Here is a 20058-nt window from a genome sequence, read left to right as displayed (position 1 = left end):
GCTCCATCCACACTTTTGGAAAGCCCCAAAGAAGAAACAAGGTTGTCCTCACCCTGCTTGTTCTTTTCATGTGCCATTTGAACCGCAACCAATTTAATGTCGCCCAAGCACATTTTGTGAGCTCTTGTCAATGTTGCCTTGGGCTCTGTGCACAGGCACACAATAAAAAGCACCATTTCCTCTCTTTTGGGTATCTGGTCCCAGCCTTTTTTTTTTTTTTTTTTTTTTTTTCCCGCCCCCGTGTAGAAATGGATCATCTACTCTGTAAGCTTGCCTGAATTCTTAGCTAAGGCAAATGTTGGAGTCATTAAGTGTCTTTTTATTCCATTTATTCAAATAGCAGGATTTAAGGCACGACCTTCAGGTGACGTTTTTCCATATAACAAGGTCCTTCCTATTGGTGTGTTTTTGAGCAGGAAAGCTCAATCTCCAAGATGACATCAGCATGGATCAATTTGGTACACAAATGTGAGTTAAGTCAACGGCATGTTTTTGGCACATTTTTTTTTTTTTCTTTCACGGTGTGGCCGCATGTCATTACTGAAATTAATTTCTTTTCACAATAGAAGCGGTTGCCAAACGAGTGGTGCTTAAAGTGGAAGTCAAGCCCAAAAAATATTTACAACAATATGTCCGATGAGCCTCCACTAGTGAAAACACGGCATTCTGCGTTTGTGGGATAAGAGTTCATCCACACGTTTTTAGCCATCTCAGGGGGCGGCCATTTTGTCAATTCTGTCGATTAAAAATGACATCACAATTGTTCAGGGAAACGACCAATCACGGCTCACCATTTTTCTCAAGCTGAGCCATGATTGGTCGTTATTTGAGCCATGAGCAACTGTGATGTCATTTTCAGTCGATAATAAAAAGCAAAATGGCCGCCCCGAGATGGACAAAAACAGGTGGATTTTACTATTTAAAGCGGAAGTCAACCCAAACATTTTTTTTTCAAGAATATGTTCCCAGCAGGCCCACTAGTTGAAACACAGCATTCTGATTAATTTTGCATTTGTTATAATATATATAATATATGTTAATATAAGTTAAGCAGCAAAATGCACTTGTTTTTAGCCATCTTCGGGGGCGGCCATTTTGTCTTCTGTCGTCTGAAAATGACATCACAACTGCTCACAACGACCAATCACGGCTTAACCTGTTTTCTGAAGCTGAGCCGCGATTGGTCGTTGTGAGCAGTTGCGATGTCATTTTCATCGACAGAAGACAAAATGGCCGCCCCCGGAGATGGCTAAAAACGAGTGGACACTTAACACTTATTCCACAAACGCAATATTAATCAGAATGCCCCGTTTCAACTAGTGGGCTTGCTCCGAACATATTCTTGAAAAAAAATATGTTTGCGTTGACGTCCATTTTAACTCACATTCCATAAACGCAATATGATTCAAAATAATGTGTTTAGACTTGTGGGACTACATAACATATTCTTGAAAAAAAAAAATCTATTTGGGTTGATTTCAACTTTAAGTAGTAATCACGTGGGCGGCCATTTTGCCACTTTCTGTGGACTGAAAATGACAAGAGTTGCTCAGTTAACAGCCAATCGAGGCTCACCTGTTTTCTGAAGCCGAGCCACGATTGGATGTGGCAAAATGGCCACGCCCTTCCATGGACAAAAATGACCTTCATATTCCACAAACGCAATATTGATCCGCGTTTTGACTAGGGCGGCTGCATAGAACATATCCTTGTCAAGAAAACGTTTTGTTGACTTTAAAGGCCTTGATGTGCTAAGGCAATAAATACAGTACCGCATTCCATTTTGGATGATGTGAAACTTGTGCAAAGAAAATCATGAGCTTCTACATTCAAATGAATTTGAAAACGTCCCTTTTTTTTTTTTTTTTTTTGGAACCAACCTTTCGTCAGAGTGATACAAGTCATCGCATGTGAACGCAAAGCCGAGAGGCGAGCGGGCGGCTACTGGGCATGGCCTCCGTTGTTGGTCGTGCAGCAATCGGAGGAGGAGGAGGAGGAGGAGCCAGCGGAGCCCTCGCGCTTGGCGGGAGCCTCGGCGCGCTCCGAGGCGTCCTGCTGCGGAGGCTTGGTGGGCAGCCGCGAGCTGTGCATGATGTGGGCGTCCAACATCTCCAGCAGCAAGTCGTACAAAGGCACCATGTTCTTCATTTTCATGCAGTGGAGATGGTCCATGCCCTTGTTGCTGCGCATCCAAGACGAAAGACGCAAATTGTGGTTGGGCACGTTACTTGCATTTCAATTGCTTTTCAATCGTGATTACATGCATTGATTTTTTTTTTTTTTTTTTTCCCCGCGAGGAAGCGGGAGAGAGATATAAATTGAGTAATTATATGGACAATAATACCGATGCATAGGGCGGCTCGATTATGAAAACAAAATATTCGTCATGATTTTGGTCGTTGAAATCACGATTATTCAAACGATCATTTGTTTTTGAATACAAAACAACACAATGTTTAAATATAACTACCAATACATTTCTTTGAAAAACTATGATTATGTAATGTAAGTTCCTTTTGGACCAAACAAAATGTATATAAAAATATTATAAAATTAAAAAAAAAAGGTGCAAATGTATAAATTCTGGTATGATTTTCTTGTGTAAACAAAGAGTGAGTTGGATATGAATAAATATTAATAATCGTTTTTTTTACGATTATGCCAGTTTTGTAATCGTGGACTGTAATAATCGATAATTGAACTTCGATTAATTGCACAGCCCTTAACATGATTGGTGGCTAGACTCACAGCAACATTAAAATCGTTTTCATTTGTGTGCGTTTTTTGTTAGTAATTTATTGTATTCTTTCCGTCTCATTTGGTGCAATGATGTGGTTAAAGCATTTTGTTGCAAATACTTCAAATTACAGTATGGACCAATTGTTTGGAAGCTGTGTGACATATTTTTTGGAGTAGTTAAGAAAATACTCTAAAATAATCTCCACACAGCCGACATAGCTCTTGTTATCCTTCATTTGAGAAGCAGTATCGGTCTTGTAGTATCAAAGCATTTTTACAAGAACAAGTATGAACGGTCTTTTTTTTTTTGCTTCCTCATAGTGATGCTATATGCTCTCCCATTTTTTTTCTCTCATAGTGAGAACAAATGCTACGAAAACTTTAACAATAAGTTTAAAAATGCATAAAACCAAAGGAAGCCACATCTTAACGTTTATAAAACTAACACCAGCTGTAATTAATAGTGAAAATGTCCTTTGTTCGTCTTTATCAATTCATATTATGCATAAGCTTAAATATTTACATTTCAGTACGTACATAAGAAGGAAGGACAAACAGTCGTTTGAGAATTGTAGTTTATGATTAAAAATCAAAAACTATCATAACCCTCTAACATAATATCTCCCGTGATGAACTGTGGTTCACCATGGGGCTGCGCAATTAATCGAAATTCAATTACAATTACGATTATTACGCTCCACAATTGCAAAATTGGCATAATCGTTAAAAAAAACAAAAAACGATTATTAGTATACTGTACATTTATATTCAACACATTATTTTGTTTACACAAGGAAGTCATACTTGAATTGATATATTTGTACCTTTTATTTTTTTATTTTATAATAACAAATTGTATATATTTTGTTTGGTCCAAAAGGAACTTACTTACATTTATTTGTCTTTACATTTTTTACGTTTAAACATTTTCTTGTTTTGTACCAAAAAAAAAAAAAAAAAAAAGAAAAAAATCAAAGATTGTTTGAATAATCATGATTTCAATTAATGCCCCAATAATCGTGCTGAATATTTTTTCCATAATCGAGCAGCCCTACTACAGGATATCTCCGGTGTCCAATCCCTCACCTCACATGCCGGATATGCGAGAGCAGCATGAGCAGGTGTGCCAGGCGGGTGTACTGCTGGCGAAAGGTCAGGCCCGTTTTGGCGATGGCCCACACGAGGGCGTCGGTCACGGCGTCGAGAAGACGCAGCAGCTTGGAGCGACTCTGCAGCTCGTCGCCGCCCTCGGAAGAGGCGAGGCACATGTCTGAAAACCCAAAACGCGTGTGAGGTGAGGGGAGGGGGGAGGGGAGATCTTTCTGGATGAATGCTTTCTCCATTTGCGAGATCATTCCTAAAGGCATGACGGAACTGTTGGACGACTCTGGAGTCGGCCACAACGACATCGCCGATAAGATGGGAGGACTGCTGGGTAAATATCGAGCGCTGAAAACTGAAAAGGGATGTGGACTATTTGACCTTGATTGCGAACGTGCTGATAAGAACTTTAACAGCGACACCCACGGCCGTCTTGTAGTGGATGTCATTTAAAAGGGATAGGGATGTAACGATTGACTCGAGCCCCGATTCGATTTTCAGTTCCCGATTTCGATTCGATTTCTTTTTGAATGTTTTTTTTTCTTCACAAAATGAATGGCTCATTTTAAAACCAAAAGATGTTTTTATTTTAACATCTGCATTTTGTCCTTGTTACAAACAGTAACTTTTTGTAACTTTACAAAAAAAATGAAGTTATCGTTTTTATCAATCAATTTTCGATTAATCGTCACATCCCTAAAAATGAATAGGAACAATTAATGTACAATCGACTGGTATCATTATCAAAATTTCAAAAATCGATTCTTTTATTTTTTGACATCGACGCATATTTTGAGCAGTTTAAATCTATTTTGAATCGATTTTCAATTAATCGTCACATCCCTAAAAATGAATCCGAACTATAAATATACAATCGACTGGTATCATTATCAAAATTTCAAAAATCAATGATTTCATTTTTGACATCGATGCATATTTTGAGCAGTTTAAATCTATTTTGAATCGTTTTTCGATTAATCGTCACATCCCTAAAACTGAATAGGAACAATTAAAGATCGGATGACAAATGCAAAGAAAATCATTTGTTTTCTATCATTCAAAAAATCGTTTTGGATACTATTCAGAATGTCCCTTTATATTTGAACGTTAAAAAAAAGTAAGTACTCTTCCTTTTTCACCTGATTTGAACCTGAGCAACAAAAGTTGAATACTGTCCCTCTGCCGGTTCAAATCACATCTTATTTTTATGTCCGCATGGAGATTCTTTTAAGTCCAACATCTGTTTTTGGTCTCCAATCAAGTCCTGCGGGAGCACTTTTTGTCCTTTCGGCAGCTAAATGCATCACAGGAGCTTCACCAAGTCAGTAGCGATCAACGCCGTCCACAGTTTCGGGCCGAGCGAGAACTTGAACATTTACACAGGTTCGGCTCCAAATAGTAAAGTCAACGGCGTAAAACGTTTCGCACTTTTTGATCAAACAATATTCATATCAAAGCATTTTTAGGAGCATTGGCAACCCGGAGGGAACTGGAGTTATGTTTTCTTCAAATCCTCCACACGAGCAGCAAAGTGAAAACGGCCCGTTTAATGACTTCTCTGGGCCTGTAAAATAAGATGTTGAAACCACGAATCTAATAAAATGTGACTTTTGATATATTGTTTTCCATTAAAAAAAAAAAAAAAGTCTTCACAGAAAACGCTTTCTCATTCAGAAGTTCTATAAATGTCTCTGTTTCAAGAGGTGGATTTCATATGATAGAAAATTGACTTTTTATTTTGTTTACAAAAATCGTTTGGACTCTGGCTCGCCTTCCAAGTCACCAAGGGTAAAATGAAAGAAACGCATCAATCTTTTATGTGCCTATTTTTGAAAATGTGTCTCCGAGAGAGCCGTGTTGCTCCACTGTTAGTAAAACTGCCCATGGCGTGATCAACTGGGCTGGGCAAAGATCCCCTGCCACTTTCAAGCCATTGTCTGAAAGACTAATATGTCAAAAAGGTAAGCAGAGCTGCAGGGAGCTTTTGCTGAGCTACGCTTAGCTACTGAACTACTATAATACTATAACATGCTTGCCGATCATTATTATTAGCAGGGATGCAACGATTCACTCAAGCCCTGATTCGATTTTGGATTTTCAGTGCCCGATTTTGATTCGATTTTATTGAAACCTTTTTTTTTTTTTTTTAACAAAATGAATGGCTCATTTTAAAACCAAAAGATGTTTTTATTTTAACATCTGCATTTTGCATGCATCCTTGTTACAAACAGAAATTTTTTGTAACTTGAGAAAAAAAAAAAAAAAACTTTGACAATGACCTACCAGTAATCATTTTTTGACTGTTTATCGGCATTTTTGTCGATCGGTGTTTTGTTAGTGCCACAACAAAACATGAAAATAAATAAATGTGCAATCGACTGGTATCATTATGAACATTTCAAAAACCGATTCTTTTATTTTTTGTCACGGATGCATATTTTGAGCAGTTTGAATCGATTTTAAATCGATTTTCAATGAATCGTCACGTCCTTCAAATTGAATAGGAACAATTAAAGATCAGATGAGAAATGCATCGAAAATCACAAACTTGTATTTTTTTTTCCTACCATTCAAAATCGTTTTGGATGCTATTCAAAATGCATTTTTTGTCCGATCAGTGTTTTGTTCGTGCCACAACAAAACATGAAAATAAATAAATGTGCAATAGACTGGTATCATTATCAACATTTCAAAAAAACGATTCTTTTATTTTTTGACACGGATGCATATTTTGAGCAGTTTGAATCGATTTTAAATCGATTTTCAATGAATCGTCACAATAGATTTCACCGTTAGCATTACAAATCCTTTTCCGATGACAATTATTTCCGATTTTTTTTACTCGGATGCATATTTTGAGCGGTTTAAATGGATTTTCGATGAATCGTTGCACCCCAAATGATTATGATTTGCGAACACTCCCAATGGAAGAAGCTCCCAGCGGGCCCTGTAATCATCTTCAGGCCCTTCGGGTTTCTTTTCATCTCAGTCTCGTATCCGTCTTCAATTTCAAGTCCAAGAAAGAGCGCCGTTGTCGGTCTGCTCGGCTCATTCCCCGAGAGCGCCGCCGAAAGGGACGCAAAGAGCCATCCGAGCGGCTCCCGATATATTCCTGAACTCGTCTTCTCCCGACGGCGCCGCGTGCGCGCCCGTTCATTTGATTTCCGGGCTCGCGGCCGTCGGACAAATGATGAGACCCCGCGAAGGAACGCCGAACCCGCAACGGCGCGCGCGCGCGGACTCACTGGAGTTAAGGAGGATCATGGCCTTGAGGCAGACAAACTCCTCCCTCTGCAGCTTGAGTTCTCTCACCCTGGATGTGGCAGCGACGAGCATGTCAAAGATCTCCACGAAGCCCTGGACGCAGCTGCCCTCTTCTCTGCCGCGCAAACACAAAGCGTCGTTATTTCCTCTTCATACCGACGGGAAAAGCAATTCTTTTTTTTTTGGGGTGGATTCCACGCGAAAGCGCGAGGAAGTGGGAAGACGGAAAAGGAAAAATACCTGCTGAGACTGAGGTCGGGAGAGAAGATGAGCTTCCCCGGGTGGTTGAGCGACCTCCACATCAGTCCTATCATTAGCACCTCCAGCCAACAGCACTCCAACATGTGCACCTGGTCCAGAAGACTCAGCTCCACAAACCCTGAATAGGTCACACACCAGCAGGTGTGGAATGCTCAGCGCTGACGCGTCAAACATCTCACGGCGGAAACTTTTCTTTTTTTTTTCCCCGCCCAGCTTGGTCTCGAGTAGCTATGTTGGATCTCTGTGCCTTTTGATCTTGGTACAACGTTGCTATGCAACAGGGGAATTTGATACATTTCCCTTGTGCTTATTTATATTGCAATGCATGCTTGTCGGAAATGGGTAGGGATGGAACCGTTCGCTCGAATCCCTGATTCAATTTTCGATTTTCAGTTGCCGATTTTCGATTTGATTCGATTTTTTTTTTTTTAAATCGCTATCATGTCTCTCGTCCCTCCGAGACGTCAGCGTTCGATTTGTCTCGTTTTGAATCGATTAATCGGTTTGAATCCATTTGAATCGATTTTCGATTCATCGGTTTGAATCCGTTTGAATCGATTTTCGATTCATCGTTTTGGAGTTTGGGGGATTTTTTTCGATATGCTACACCATATGAGGAAAGGATACATCCGGTCGAGGCATTGGATAGGACAGGACAGAACAGGAACGGCGGCGCTAATTTGCTAACTAAATGGAAACAAATCGCCTTGTTGGACGGTTTGGCCGAAGTCGCTGCAACACGCTAGCGCGCCTGCCACATCGGATGCAGGTGCTTCCATCGAAAATATCGGCCTCGGTTTCCGGACACGCCTACCTGGGATCTTCTTGGCCCAGCTGATCATGTGAACCAGCTCCTTATCGGCGAGGTTGGTCAGAGACATCATGACGTTGGCTTCGGTGAGCGGTCTCCTTATATCCTTCATCAGGTAGATCTCAGGCGGCTCCGCCTCCATTATTCGCTGTATCAGCTGCTCCGGGGTCAACGCGAGTGGTTGGAGCTCGGTAAGCGCCGCCGGTTCGGGTAACGCCTTCGCTCCGTGGGTCTTGCTGTGCGAGGACAAACTCACTCGCCGCCTCTGCTGGTTCCTGTAGCTGCCACGCTCCTTGCGCATGCCTGAGCCACAAAAATGGAGAAAAAAAACAAAAAAACACACGTTAGCCCCGATTCCATTTTTTTCGATTTTCAGTTCCCGATTCGGATTCGATTTTTCAAAATTTAGCCCGTTAGCCCGTCTGTGGTGTTATATGTTAGCATTAAGCGATCTAACTTTTGCTAGATGAACTTATACGCTTTGGTAAAAACATTTGTGTGTTTACATTTACTATGTTTAATTGTCTTGTTGTTGCTGTAAAAAAAAAAAAAAAATACGGGAGAAAGCATGATAAAGGGGAGTGCTCGGTTCGTACACGTGGCTGTCGCTGGGGATGCTAGCCCCGATGCGATATTTGATTTTCAGTTCCCGATTTGGATTCGATTTTTCAAAATTTAGCCCGTTAGCCCGTCTGTGGTGTTATATGTTAGCATTAAGCGATCTAACTTTTGCTAGATGAACTTATACGCTTTGGTAAAAACATTTGTGTTTACATTTATTATGTTTCATTGTCTTTTGTTGTTGCTTTAAAAAAAAAAAAAAAAATAGGAGAGAAAACATGATAAAGGGAGTGCTCGGTTCATACAGGTGGCTGCCGCTAGTGATGCTAGCCCGTCTGTGGTGTTATATGTTAGCATTAAGCGAAGGCTAGATGAAGATGCTAAAAACATTTGTGTGCTTACATTTACTATGTTTAATTCTCTTTTGTTGTTGCTGTAAAAAAAAAATATATATATGACTTGAAAACATGGCTCACCACATTTGGTCATGCCGGCTTCATAGCATTTGCGGAGGCGGCACGCCTGACAGCTCTTGCGACGGTTCTTGTCGATGGTGCACTGATTGGTCGCCGGGCAGATGTAGTCATTGTGGCCTGAATTCAAGACGACAGGACGGGAAAGTGGAGCTGACGCTTAAACAAGAGACACGTTCAAACCCCAGGCAACCCTCGCCGACTCCGCTTTGCGAAGGAGTCCAATTGTTTTGCGTTTGCCTCACCTTGAATGCTCCTCTTGAAGAAGGCCTTGCAGCCTTCGCAAGACCAGACGCCGTAATGGTAGCCCGAGGCGTAGTCCTGGCAAACGGCGCAGAAGTGGAGGTCTGCTTTCCCGCCCGACGACACCACAACTTCCTCGCCCTCCTGGGAACGCCTGCGCTTGCTAACAAACAGCCTCAGTCTCAGCCAAGGTTTAGAGCGGCGTAGCGCGCGCGCCTCCGCTAGCTTGAAAGTGGCAAGACGCTAATGATTGATTGGACTTTTGAGCGTACCGCGGCCCCTCTGGAGCCACTTGAATCGGACAACGCGAAAATCAATACGGCGGCGTTGGCCATGAGCATGCAGCGATTTGACTTTGGACTAGAGATGGACCGATATGGGGTTTTTTTTCCTCCGGGCCGATGCCGATTATTAGTCGATAAACGATATTTCATTGTAAAAAGGAAAATATTGGCCTCAAAATGAAAAAAAAAAAAAACGTATCTAAGCATATGTTCATTGAACTTTTTTTTCCTTCAGATTTGCATTAATGTTGATTTTTTTATGATTATTCCTATTAGACATTTTTGACGAAGAACAATGACAATCTTAGAGAATTTTCAGCCTAGTGGTCTCAAGATTCTTCAATCGGATTCCATTTCGAAAAAAAATGTGAGTTCTTGCTCGGCTTGAGCTTGATCGAGCATTGTGATGTTGAAAGAGCTGACAAAGTACATATGCAGATTGGACCTTGGACACCGGCTATCTCAATCACTTCAGACTGGATGCTACCTTAAATGATCAAAAGTCAAAATCAATATGTTCTTGCTCCAAAACTGTGCAACAAACATGAAGGTCTGAGCAGCAAATGACCCAGTTTCACTATAATAATAATAATAAAAACGATAATGACAATAGAGACGGACCGATTTTTTTTTTTCTTCCAGGGCCGATACGATACCGATAACCGATATTTAGAGCCGATATTCATTTTCAGCAAAAAGGAAAATATTGGCGTCAAAATCTTTGTTGAAACGTCTTTGAGCATATTGGACAATTTTTCATATTTGCATCACTTTTTTTTGTTATTATTATAGTAAAAGTTTGCTAATATATGTCTTTGTTGTAAAATTCAAATCGAAAAGGGAGCTCCCATGCTTTCAAAAGTTAAATGAAAACTTCAATAAGAGCTCCATATAGTTTTGTACAGTAAATAAAGTCCTCCAAAATTTCAAAATGACAGAAATGTTCAAATCTCGCTTACCTTTTATTTTGATTTCAAACAAAAACAAAAGGTGTATATTGTTGTAGAATCTCTTATAAAGTCAACTGAAAATTTACATAAAGAGTTCCTTGAAGTTAACACACTTTTAAATTGATTTATTATCGGCCATCAGATTTAAAAAAAAAAAAAAATAAAAAAAAAAAGGCAGATACTGATATCTTTATATTTGTCAAAATGCAGAATAGGTCTATCCCTAAATGAAAATAATGATAACGATAATAATAATAATAATAATTAATAATTAATGTCCATTATGAATGCATTTGAAAAACTAATACTAATCCTCGAAAAAAATGGGATTAACCTCCTATAAACAAAAAATGCACCAAACAAATTACAAAAATATTTGTACAATTTTTTTTTTTTTTAAATCTGCAACTAGGTGAGTGCAATAATCCTAATTGCAATAGAATTCCGATGAATTGCGCAGCCCTAGTATGCTGTGACATTTTTTTTTTTTCCTTATCTGCCTCGGGTCAATAAACGCGTTAAAAGAACCCGGCAGCAAAAAGAGGACGGAGTCCAACGAGTGATCAAGTCACGTCCTACCTGACGGTCAAGTCGCAGTCCCCCGTTGACAGCTCCACCCACGGGCTCGGGACGGGCTGGCTCTGCTGCGGGCGCGTCTGGGAGGGGTGCGGCGCTCCGGGCGGGCCCATGTGGCCCATGTGGCCCATGTGGCCCATGTGGCCCATGTGGCCGTGGCCGGGCCAGAATAAGGAGGGCCTTAGGGACTGGTGCACGGGCGAGCGCTCCGAAAGTCCGGGCCCGGCGTAGAAGATAGTTGGACTGTAGAAAGGGATGGCGGGAAAGTCATGGCTGAGCTCGGTGTAAGGGGAGGGGATACAGATGGGCTGGCTGCTTTCCAGGGACACACCCGGGGAGGAGGCCCCGTGGAGGGGGGAGAGGACGCCGCAGCCCGCTCGACTGGAGTCCGCCTCCTGGAGCTGAAGGTCCGCGGCCATCGCGACTGCAAGGAGGTCTCGCCGAGGCTAACGCTTCCGCATCGTCCATGTGGGATCGCGCTGTCCACGATACGCGACGCGGCTCACTGCTAGGGATGTGACGATTCGCTCGGGCCCCGATTCGATTTGCGGTCGCCGATTTTTTCGATTCGATTTTTTTTTTTTTTTTTTTCAAAAAATGGCTACCTTGCTTGTCTCTGTGCGCTAGCGTGGTGCCGCAGCCATCCACAAACGCGATGATGTTTGGCGCAAGCGCATACTTTGATCGACACACGTTCAAAATGTGGAATGCATCTGGAATGGAAAAAAATTGAAAGGCATTTTTTAGCACTCTAAATTAGGATATTTTCATGACCTATGTCTTTTGTTAGGTGTCGCTGTATAGGGCTCGTGAGTACTTGAGATGTCTGAGCTCGATTTGGCTCGATTCCAATCGATTATTCAATTAATCGGTTTGACTTGAATCGATTTTCGATTAATCCTTGCATCCCTTGAATTCTAACGACCTAGGTATGTTATATCTTTTGTTAGGTGTTGCTGCATAGAGCTTGTGAGTGCTGAAATGTCTGAGTTCGATTCAGCTCGATTTTTAGGCGATTATTCGATTAATCGCTATGAATCGATTTTCACTCGATTAATCATTACATCCCTAGAGCTCTAATTGTCCTGTGACTACGTTTGTCTTAACTAACTTCACTCCAGTGTTACGATGAAGACACAATGAAGATGTTGAGAAGCTTGACTCGATATTCCAAAAGATCCCGGAATTAAGAGAAGGTGTGTCTGGTTTATGCCAAAGGAGGGACAATGTTCAGTGCTTAGACCAGCCATGAAGACTCACTGAGGCGGACAGGACATCCCTGCGAGACAAACAAATGGACTTGTTAAAAAAAATACAAATAAAGCCACGAGAGCGCATTGCGGCACAATGTGATGATGTCACAGCAGAATTGACCTTTTGGATATGCCCCAAATTGGACAAGCAATGACATTTTTACACTTGAGAGCCGTTGCCCTCTCAGTGCCCTCGCGGCCTGTAAACAATATTTGCACCTAGTTTCTCATTGCCCTACACATTGTCAACAATATGCTGTCAAATAGAAAACTGCATCTTTGTCAATGTCTCATAGGGCTGTCCAATTCATCGAAATTCAATTACAATTACGATTATTACATTCCACGATTACAAAATTGGCATAATTGGCTAAGATTATTAATAAGCATTTTATATTCGATGCACTGTTTGGTTACACACAAAGAAATCATATTTGAATTTATACTTAACGTATAACAAATTAAAAAAAAAAATATATATATACATATATATTTTACAATAACCAAATTTTATCAATTTTGTGGGGAACTTACATAATTACAGGTTTTCAAAGAAATGTATTTGTCTTTATATTTTTGGACGTTTGCAAATTTCCTTGTTTTGTGCCCAAAAACAAATGATCGTTTGAATAATCGTGATTTCAATTATTACCAAAATCATCGTGGTTCATATTTTTTTCATAATCGAGCCGCCCCAATGCCTTACAACTGCTGACAGCACAAAAGGGCACCTTGTTGAACTCCACTCCAGGCTTTTCCTTTGCACATCAATTTTTTCTTTGTTAAATCCGATTCCTCGCTTTCTGTAAAGGGGAACTTAAAAGTAGGAAAATTGATTCTTAAATGTAGGCACTTTGTTTTTTTGTTTTTTTTTTACAGTGAATAAGACAATAAACCACTGTTCCATTTCCCATTAAATACACCCAACACCTTGACTTCTCTCAATGAAAACCGATACAGTCTCCAGAACAACTTTAATGGGCGTCCTCCTTCGCCTCCTTTACAACTTCTCATCTGCAGTTTTTCCAAACACACTATACAAACAAAAAACGTCTTTTGCTGTCCTTTGGTGCATAGCAGAGGGAAAACATTCTTTACACGAAAAGCTTTTCGATATTCCTCATTTTAGTCTCCCGTCCGTGTATTTTCGATCGCGCCTGTCCGTCATCGTTCGGGGTCAAAAGTAAGCCCGAGTCAATCTGGGCTGGTGGCCAGCCAATGGCAGGTCACATGTAGGTTAAAGTTCCAAAATGATTGCGGCCACCGAAAATCTGCAATTTGCCTGCTCATTAGCATATTTGACTCGCAAGCGCGTACACGTGCCGTTAGCCAGAACAGGAACTATGATTAATAACGTACTTTGGACATACAGCTGTTCGATCGATACGCAACACACCGGCCATGTCGGTTTGCTTTTACAACATGTGATAGTTAATCATTCCCGAGGGGGCAGCCGTCTCATCTTCACTGGCAGTTTGGAGAACATTCCCTGCACGTTTTGGCACGGCTTTCATGTATTGTCAGCTTATTGCGACACGAGTCAAGGTTAACCACGTACTGAAGGAGCGAGTGAGTGATCTATCTCGTCCCAAGTTCACACCATGTCGGGATCGTCATTTGGTGAAATGTTGGAATCTATTATACATTGACGTTGGAATTAAACAAGAGAAGGTTCCCAGAACACGGCGACCCTGGGAAGTGATCACTGATTAGTCGTAAGGAACACTCATTCAAAGACGGAACAACCACCGGTGAACAGAACAACGGGGGAACACGTTTAACCGGACTACGCATTTCAAATTGTTTTTGATTTCCATTTCAAACAAGAATCGGCAACGTTTGAACAGAACGGTGCTGAGAGGTGGGGATGGACCGATTATCGGCAATTCGGTGTTTTGAAGAATATCGGCAGCAGTCTTTTTTTTTTTTTTTTTTTTAAACTGATGGCCGATAATACATCAATTTAAAACGGTGGTAACTACTGATTAAAATTTTCAGTTAACTTTATGAGATTCTACCAACCCTGGTAACAACACAAAACAACTTTATTTAAATAGCGCATTTCGCAACAGTGTTGCCATATAGGGCTTGTGAGTGCTGAGATATCCGAGTTCATAAACGCAACACTCTGTGTGTCTTGACGCGACTCGATTATTCGATGAATCGATTTTTTTTCACCGACGCTTATTTTAAGCAGTTTAAATCGATTTTAGATGGATTTTCGATTAATCGTTACATCCCTATTTATTAGCGTACTTTGCCCCTGTGTGTTCCCTAGCGGTTTCAAGATATTGACAAAGTAAGTGTGAGCGTGAGTAAATGCGCTCAAGAAATTGACAATTTTAGTCCATCTTTTTTATGAATCTTTCTGTGACGAATGAACGGAGGTTTACAATGATTTGCAATGGTGTTTTTTTGTTTTTTTTTTACACCAATGTTCAAGCCTCTAAATTTCATTAGAGCAATTAACCATGGCACAAAGTGCACTTGCCATTCTGTCACACGAAGCTTAAAGCTTTTTACACAATGCCTGTGATTTGAGTGATTTTTAACCATCCTAAACTTAACTGTTGTATCAACATTGATTATTATCAGTCATTTAAGACATGAAATAAATAACCGAGAAAGCAGAGAGTTTCGCAGACACCCTTCAATCGGCTATTGTATTTTATGTATTTTATGTATTGCAACTTTAAAGTTGTAATTTTTCATGATTGTAATTTAAATTGGGGGTACGCAAATAATCGTAATTCAATTACAAATACGATTATTGCACTCCACGATTGCAAAATTGGCATAATCGTCAAAAAATGATTAGCAATATGCTTTGATATCCGATGCACTGTTTGTTTACACACAAGGAAGTCATACTTTAATTAATCATTTGCACCTTTTTAAAAATTTTCTAGGAACTAATTTTATAAAATTTTGTTTGGAGTTTACATAAATGCAGTTTTTCAAAGAAATGTATTTGTCTTTACATATTTTTTTACGTTCAAACATTTTCCTGTTTTGTACCAACAAATAAATCATCGTCCGAATAATCGTGACCAAAACAATCATGATGAATATTATTTTCCCCCCCATAATCGAGCAGCCCTAATTTAAATGGATGTTTACTACTGTTTTCGACTTGTGTCCTGTACATACGTGTAAACAGAGTGCTATCTGATACGGGCCACGTGAAAGTCCAAAAAAGAGAGCCGACAAAGGTTCAAAGCAGCACACGGCATTTTCTTACACGCTCTGCCACCGCATACAGGTAGAACCTTAAAACATAACATTATTTTTTCCTTCACTCCTGCTGAATCATCCGCTCAAAAGAGCAGTAAGAACACCAAAAGTGCCCTGCAACTAAGGGCAACGCTATGAACGACACTAACTTTCCAAACCTTGTACATCATCCATTTGTAAACAAAAGTCCAACATCGGCTGCAAGTTACATTTTTTTTTTTGGGGGGGGGGGGTTGTATTTTGGACTTTTCTACAGTCTACCAGTTGTGAATCACTGCTTAACATTTTTTTTTTTTTTTTTCAACCGGCAACAAAATGTCAAATGTGGCATTTCTGTAGATGATCTCCCTTTGGTTCACTAGTCTGGCGGCTGTCTGTGACAACACAAAACAATGCGCATGCGTGTTAATGATTCAACATAGGCATGCATAAGTTAATCACAGCCAATGCAGCAACGATGAACGATTTTATAGTTTGTGTTTCTTACACTTCTTCATTGAAGTTTTTTTTTTTTTTTTTCCCTTGACTGCTACTGCTACCAGCAGTACTTGCAAATAGGGATGTAACGATTCACTCACACTCCGATTCGATTTTCGATTTTCAGTCCCCGACTTTCGATTTTTTTCAAATCACTACTATGCTTGTGTGTTTTCAAAAACCCATTAAAGATTAGGAGGAACATCAGTTTTTAGCACTCTGAGTATATCTTTAGTCAGGTGTTGCTGTTTAGGCTTGTGAGTGCCGAGTTGTCCGAGGTCATATACGCGACTTGAATGGAGTATTCGATTAATCGATTTTTATTTGATTTTTACATCGCTGCATACATTAAGCAGTTTAAATGGACTTGCAATCGATTTTCGATTCATCGTTACATCCCTACTTACAAACATCACATTCTGAAAAGATGCCTAAACCGATTAGTTCAAAAGCTGATTTTGTGGGAATAATAATAATAATAATGATCATGTATGCAGTCAACATTTTACAGCATTTTCAGTGTTTTTTTTTTTTTTTTTGGACAACATTGTCTGCCTGTATGTGAAATGTTTCAAAAGCGCAACGGAAAAGTAGTGATCATGGAAATGCATTGTTCAAATGATCATTTCATTGGACAGTGACTCAGTGGCGGCGTAGCTTGCTTGACTCAATAATAATTTCTTGGAAAATGATCCAATTAGGGCAGACGGATAGAAGTGAGTCAGGTGCAGTCAGCGGAGTTCAACTTTGCCTCAATCACCTGGAACTTTATCAAGTCTCACCAGACTTTTAAAGTCACAAAACACCACAAAGTTCAAGACAGACAGAGGGACGTACAACAGGCAGAAGCGATTCAAGTCATTCAATAACAACGATTTGCACTCTGATTGATTATTCTGCACGCAAATAAAAAGTCAACAAAAACGGCACTGTCTTGTTCCATTAAATTTCTAATAAACTTTAGTCTGTATCCAACTAAGTCAGATGAGTCACACTAGAACAGCAAAATTAAAAAAAAAAAAAAAAAAAAAAAAAAAAGAAAGAAACATGGCGGGACTTGTGCTTCTTAAATTTCCATTTGGGCCTAAACGCAGATGTGGAGGGTTTACCCGCCCTCGCTGGAAGTTTTGACCTTGACTTTAAAGCTGCCTCCCCTCTTGTCAAACATGCATTGTGTGTGGGTGTGTTTTGTTGATACTACAGTGATTTGGCGGGTAACGCAAAAGCGGCTAAAGTTTGGTCCACCGCCGCAGGCAAGTCGCTAACTCCGCACTCATATCCAAACGGGGGCTCATCCCAAAAGCTATTTTTAATCAAATCCAATAAATCAATCTCGAACACCCATACGCTACTTTCGTTACATTTGCAACTATTTCGCAGGCGCACACTCCCACCATGTGCACGAAAGACCCGAGCCAAATCAAGTCAAACTATAAATGACACAACGTTTTTCCCAGCCATTAAAGAAAGACAAGTCCACCCTTTGAAGACAAAAGCTCAAGGCCGATGCCGTTTCCCATCCGTCCCCTCCCAAACAAAAACCTCCCCTGCCTCCTTAATATCGCCGATATGAAACGGCTGCGCACCTTCCTCGGTTAAGGAGGGTGCGGCGGGGGTCCGTGCCAGTCAGTGGGAGTCAATAGTGGGGAATTTTAATCAAGAAAAAGAACTGCCCTGTTGATAAGCCACACAGAAAGGAAAGCAAAGCACGACTGTCGTTCGACCACCATTTGTTAGCCACAGCTGTAAATAGGCGTCGGTGAAGAACGAAGACTCCATCAAAAGTTACACAGCTAAGCTAATGAATACACTGCGTGTGCTAACCAAACAACAAAACTTGTACAAAGTGCACGTATCTCTGAAGGCTAATGTTCACAAATATACATAAATATATATATAGGGCAGTAAAGCAGTTCATCTGGGGACACCGTAGCCAAGACAAAGATGCAATCATGATTTTTGTTTTACTGAGAGTGTCACTAATGCTATAAAATTGCTGGTAATTATTTTTTTTTTTTAGAACTGCAGCAAACTGGTGCTTAGAAATGACAAGTAAGAGGCGTGCTTTTAATCTACTGCTCGAATTCATGATGGATTCAATTTGTGCATCAGTACGCACATCAGAAGAAAGCACTAAAAAGGGTCAGTCAACGGCTGTTTTGCAAAAGCTCATCAACAACGGGGAGGGATCAATCAATTGAAAAGCTGCATGACAACAGTTGCAACCAGAACAAAAAAAATAAATAAAATAAAATCTCCCATGCGTGCTTGGGCGATAGCAGACTGTTGTTTACACGCGGTGATAAGTGCTTGTCGAAATGTTCTCATACGGTTTATTCCAATTCAATGACCCCCGCACCCCTTCTTAATGTGTGTTTTTATATTATACTTCCATCGAGGAGAACCACGTGTGCAGTAAAAGAAATGTTCATATAAGGCACTCCTTGCGCTCAGAGTACGGTATTATTAAGGTCGTAAAAATAAAAATAAAAACTCATAAACTATCATTACGGTTAAGTCTCAGAAGGAGATTCTGCTCACGCTGGCGATCTCTCGCACGACTGTTATCTGTCACCTGTTGAACCCGCCAGCGAATTCAGTGGCGTTCAAGTGTAATCGGATTAAGCACGCACGCAGCTCCAGGCCTTCCACTTGTTGCTTGAGCGGAAAATGTTTGACATGCAGCGGCTGTAGATTCTCAAGACTTTAATAGAACCCGACTCTCTGCCTGGTGCCCGCGCAGGCAGGAACAATACTGTAAATTCAAAAAAATATATTAATAATAATAATCAAAGAACAACACTCACCTCCGCTGCCAGATGCGCGGCCGCACAAAGTTGTCGCGGCTCTTCGTAGTCACGCTTCGATGTCTCGACACACTCGAGTGTGGGATAAATTGACCACTGGACGGAGTTCGCTGAAAGATTGCGTTCAAAACGAGGAGCAACTGGTGAACCAGCTCCGATCCAGGGGGACCTACTGGAACCTGGACAAACGCAGCATAGTAAATTACGCAAGATCCGGTTAGTCCCTCCAAAATAAAGTGATTCGGTCGCTTTTGTTTTGTCAAGAGGCCGTAACTAATTTGTCATCAAGAAAAAAACAAACATCACGTTGTCTGTAATTGCGTATGATTCGCGTGGGTTCATTTTGCACGCACAGAAGAACACATTCCAAATTACAGTGTCATTTCTTTTCGTAAATGGAACGTTCTTTGATGGTTGCTCAAAACAAACCTGTCAAGCAGACTAGTGCAAGATAACGATTTATTTTTTAACTCCACAGATGAAAATAAATGTGAAAAGTCTGCTGCTAAAAACACAGTCCGCCCTACCGATATACTTTTTCCCTGTTTGGATGCCTTTTATCTAACTGATATTTATACATTGTTTTGAACATGGGCGCAGATGTCAGGGGGCAAAAAAGCGGGTCAAATGTACAAGAATACAAAGATGCCCTTTGAACCCGCTACCTCAGCCACCCCCAGTTGTGAGCAAGGCCTCGAAACAATTCCTAATCGTCAACTCCGATTGCTCGGACATCCCAATCATGCTCTCTAGGGGGCACTTTTGCTTTGTATTTGGAGTTTTGTACGAGCTGCTGTGATGCACCGCGTTAGTCCTTCATTTCTTTTGGTGGACATTTGACCATCGTCTCTTCATTCACTTGCAATTTTGGGCGGCATCACACCTTCCTACTACTCAGCTAAATGAACAAAATAACTCAGCGGAAGTCTGACCGCTACTTTCCTCTCGGCTCATTAGCTCTTTTGTGCAGAACGGAAATTGTCAACAACCCCGGAGCCGAGACTGCAGAAAACAATGTGCTATT

General features: G+C 40.7%; 1 protein-coding gene across 2 annotated transcripts; it reads right to left on the bottom strand.

Annotated features, from left to right (window-relative positions):
• Window positions 1-1795: 1795 nt before the first annotated feature.
• On the bottom strand, window positions 1796-19245 carry esr2a (estrogen receptor 2a). 2 transcript variants are annotated; one of them, XM_086019759.1, is made up of 10 exons: window positions 19035-19245; window positions 11595-12542; window positions 11267-11506; window positions 9456-9616; window positions 9214-9330; window positions 8180-8479; window positions 7345-7483; window positions 7086-7219; window positions 3826-4009; window positions 1796-2182 (listed from the first exon to the last, which is right to left on the bottom strand). In XM_086019759.1, the coding sequence occupies exons 2-10, from the start codon at window positions 11729-11731 to the stop codon at window positions 1942-1944; spliced, it is 1653 nt and encodes a 550-aa protein (XP_085875885.1). In that variant the 5' UTR covers window positions 11732-12542; window positions 19035-19245; the 3' UTR covers window positions 1796-1941. The 2 variants fall into 2 exon arrangements, with proteins under 2 accessions (XP_085875885.1, XP_085875883.1); XM_086019757.1 differs by having other exon boundaries at window positions 11267-12542.
• Between the last annotated feature and the right edge of the window lie 813 nt (window positions 19246-20058).

The sequence above is a fragment of the Filicampus tigris genome, chromosome 20 (assembly GCF_054856515.1).
Source record: "Filicampus tigris isolate MCC_2025a chromosome 20, RoL_Ftig_1.0, whole genome shotgun sequence".
In the NCBI taxonomy this organism is placed as follows: domain Eukaryota; kingdom Metazoa; phylum Chordata; class Actinopteri; order Syngnathiformes; family Syngnathidae; genus Filicampus; species Filicampus tigris.
Note: the sequence above shows the minus strand (reverse complement) of the source record. Positions and strands in the feature narration are given on the sequence as shown.

What these genes read in the sequence shown, in the direction of transcription:
- esr2a (XM_086019757.1), bottom strand. Translation starts at nt 11,682, where the DNA reads ATGGCCGCGGACCTTCAGCTCCAGGAGGCGGACTCCAGTCGAGCGGGC. An exon ending in CCCGACCTCAGTCTCAGCAG is followed by an intron (nt 7,220 to 7,344) that starts GTATTTTTCCTT and finishes TTTGCGCGGCAG; the next exon opens with AGAAGAGGGCAGCTGCGTCC. An exon ending in CATGATCCTCCTTAACTCCA is followed by an intron (nt 4,010 to 7,085) that starts GTGAGTCCGCGC and finishes TTGGGTTTTCAG; the next exon opens with ACATGTGCCTCGCCTCTTCC.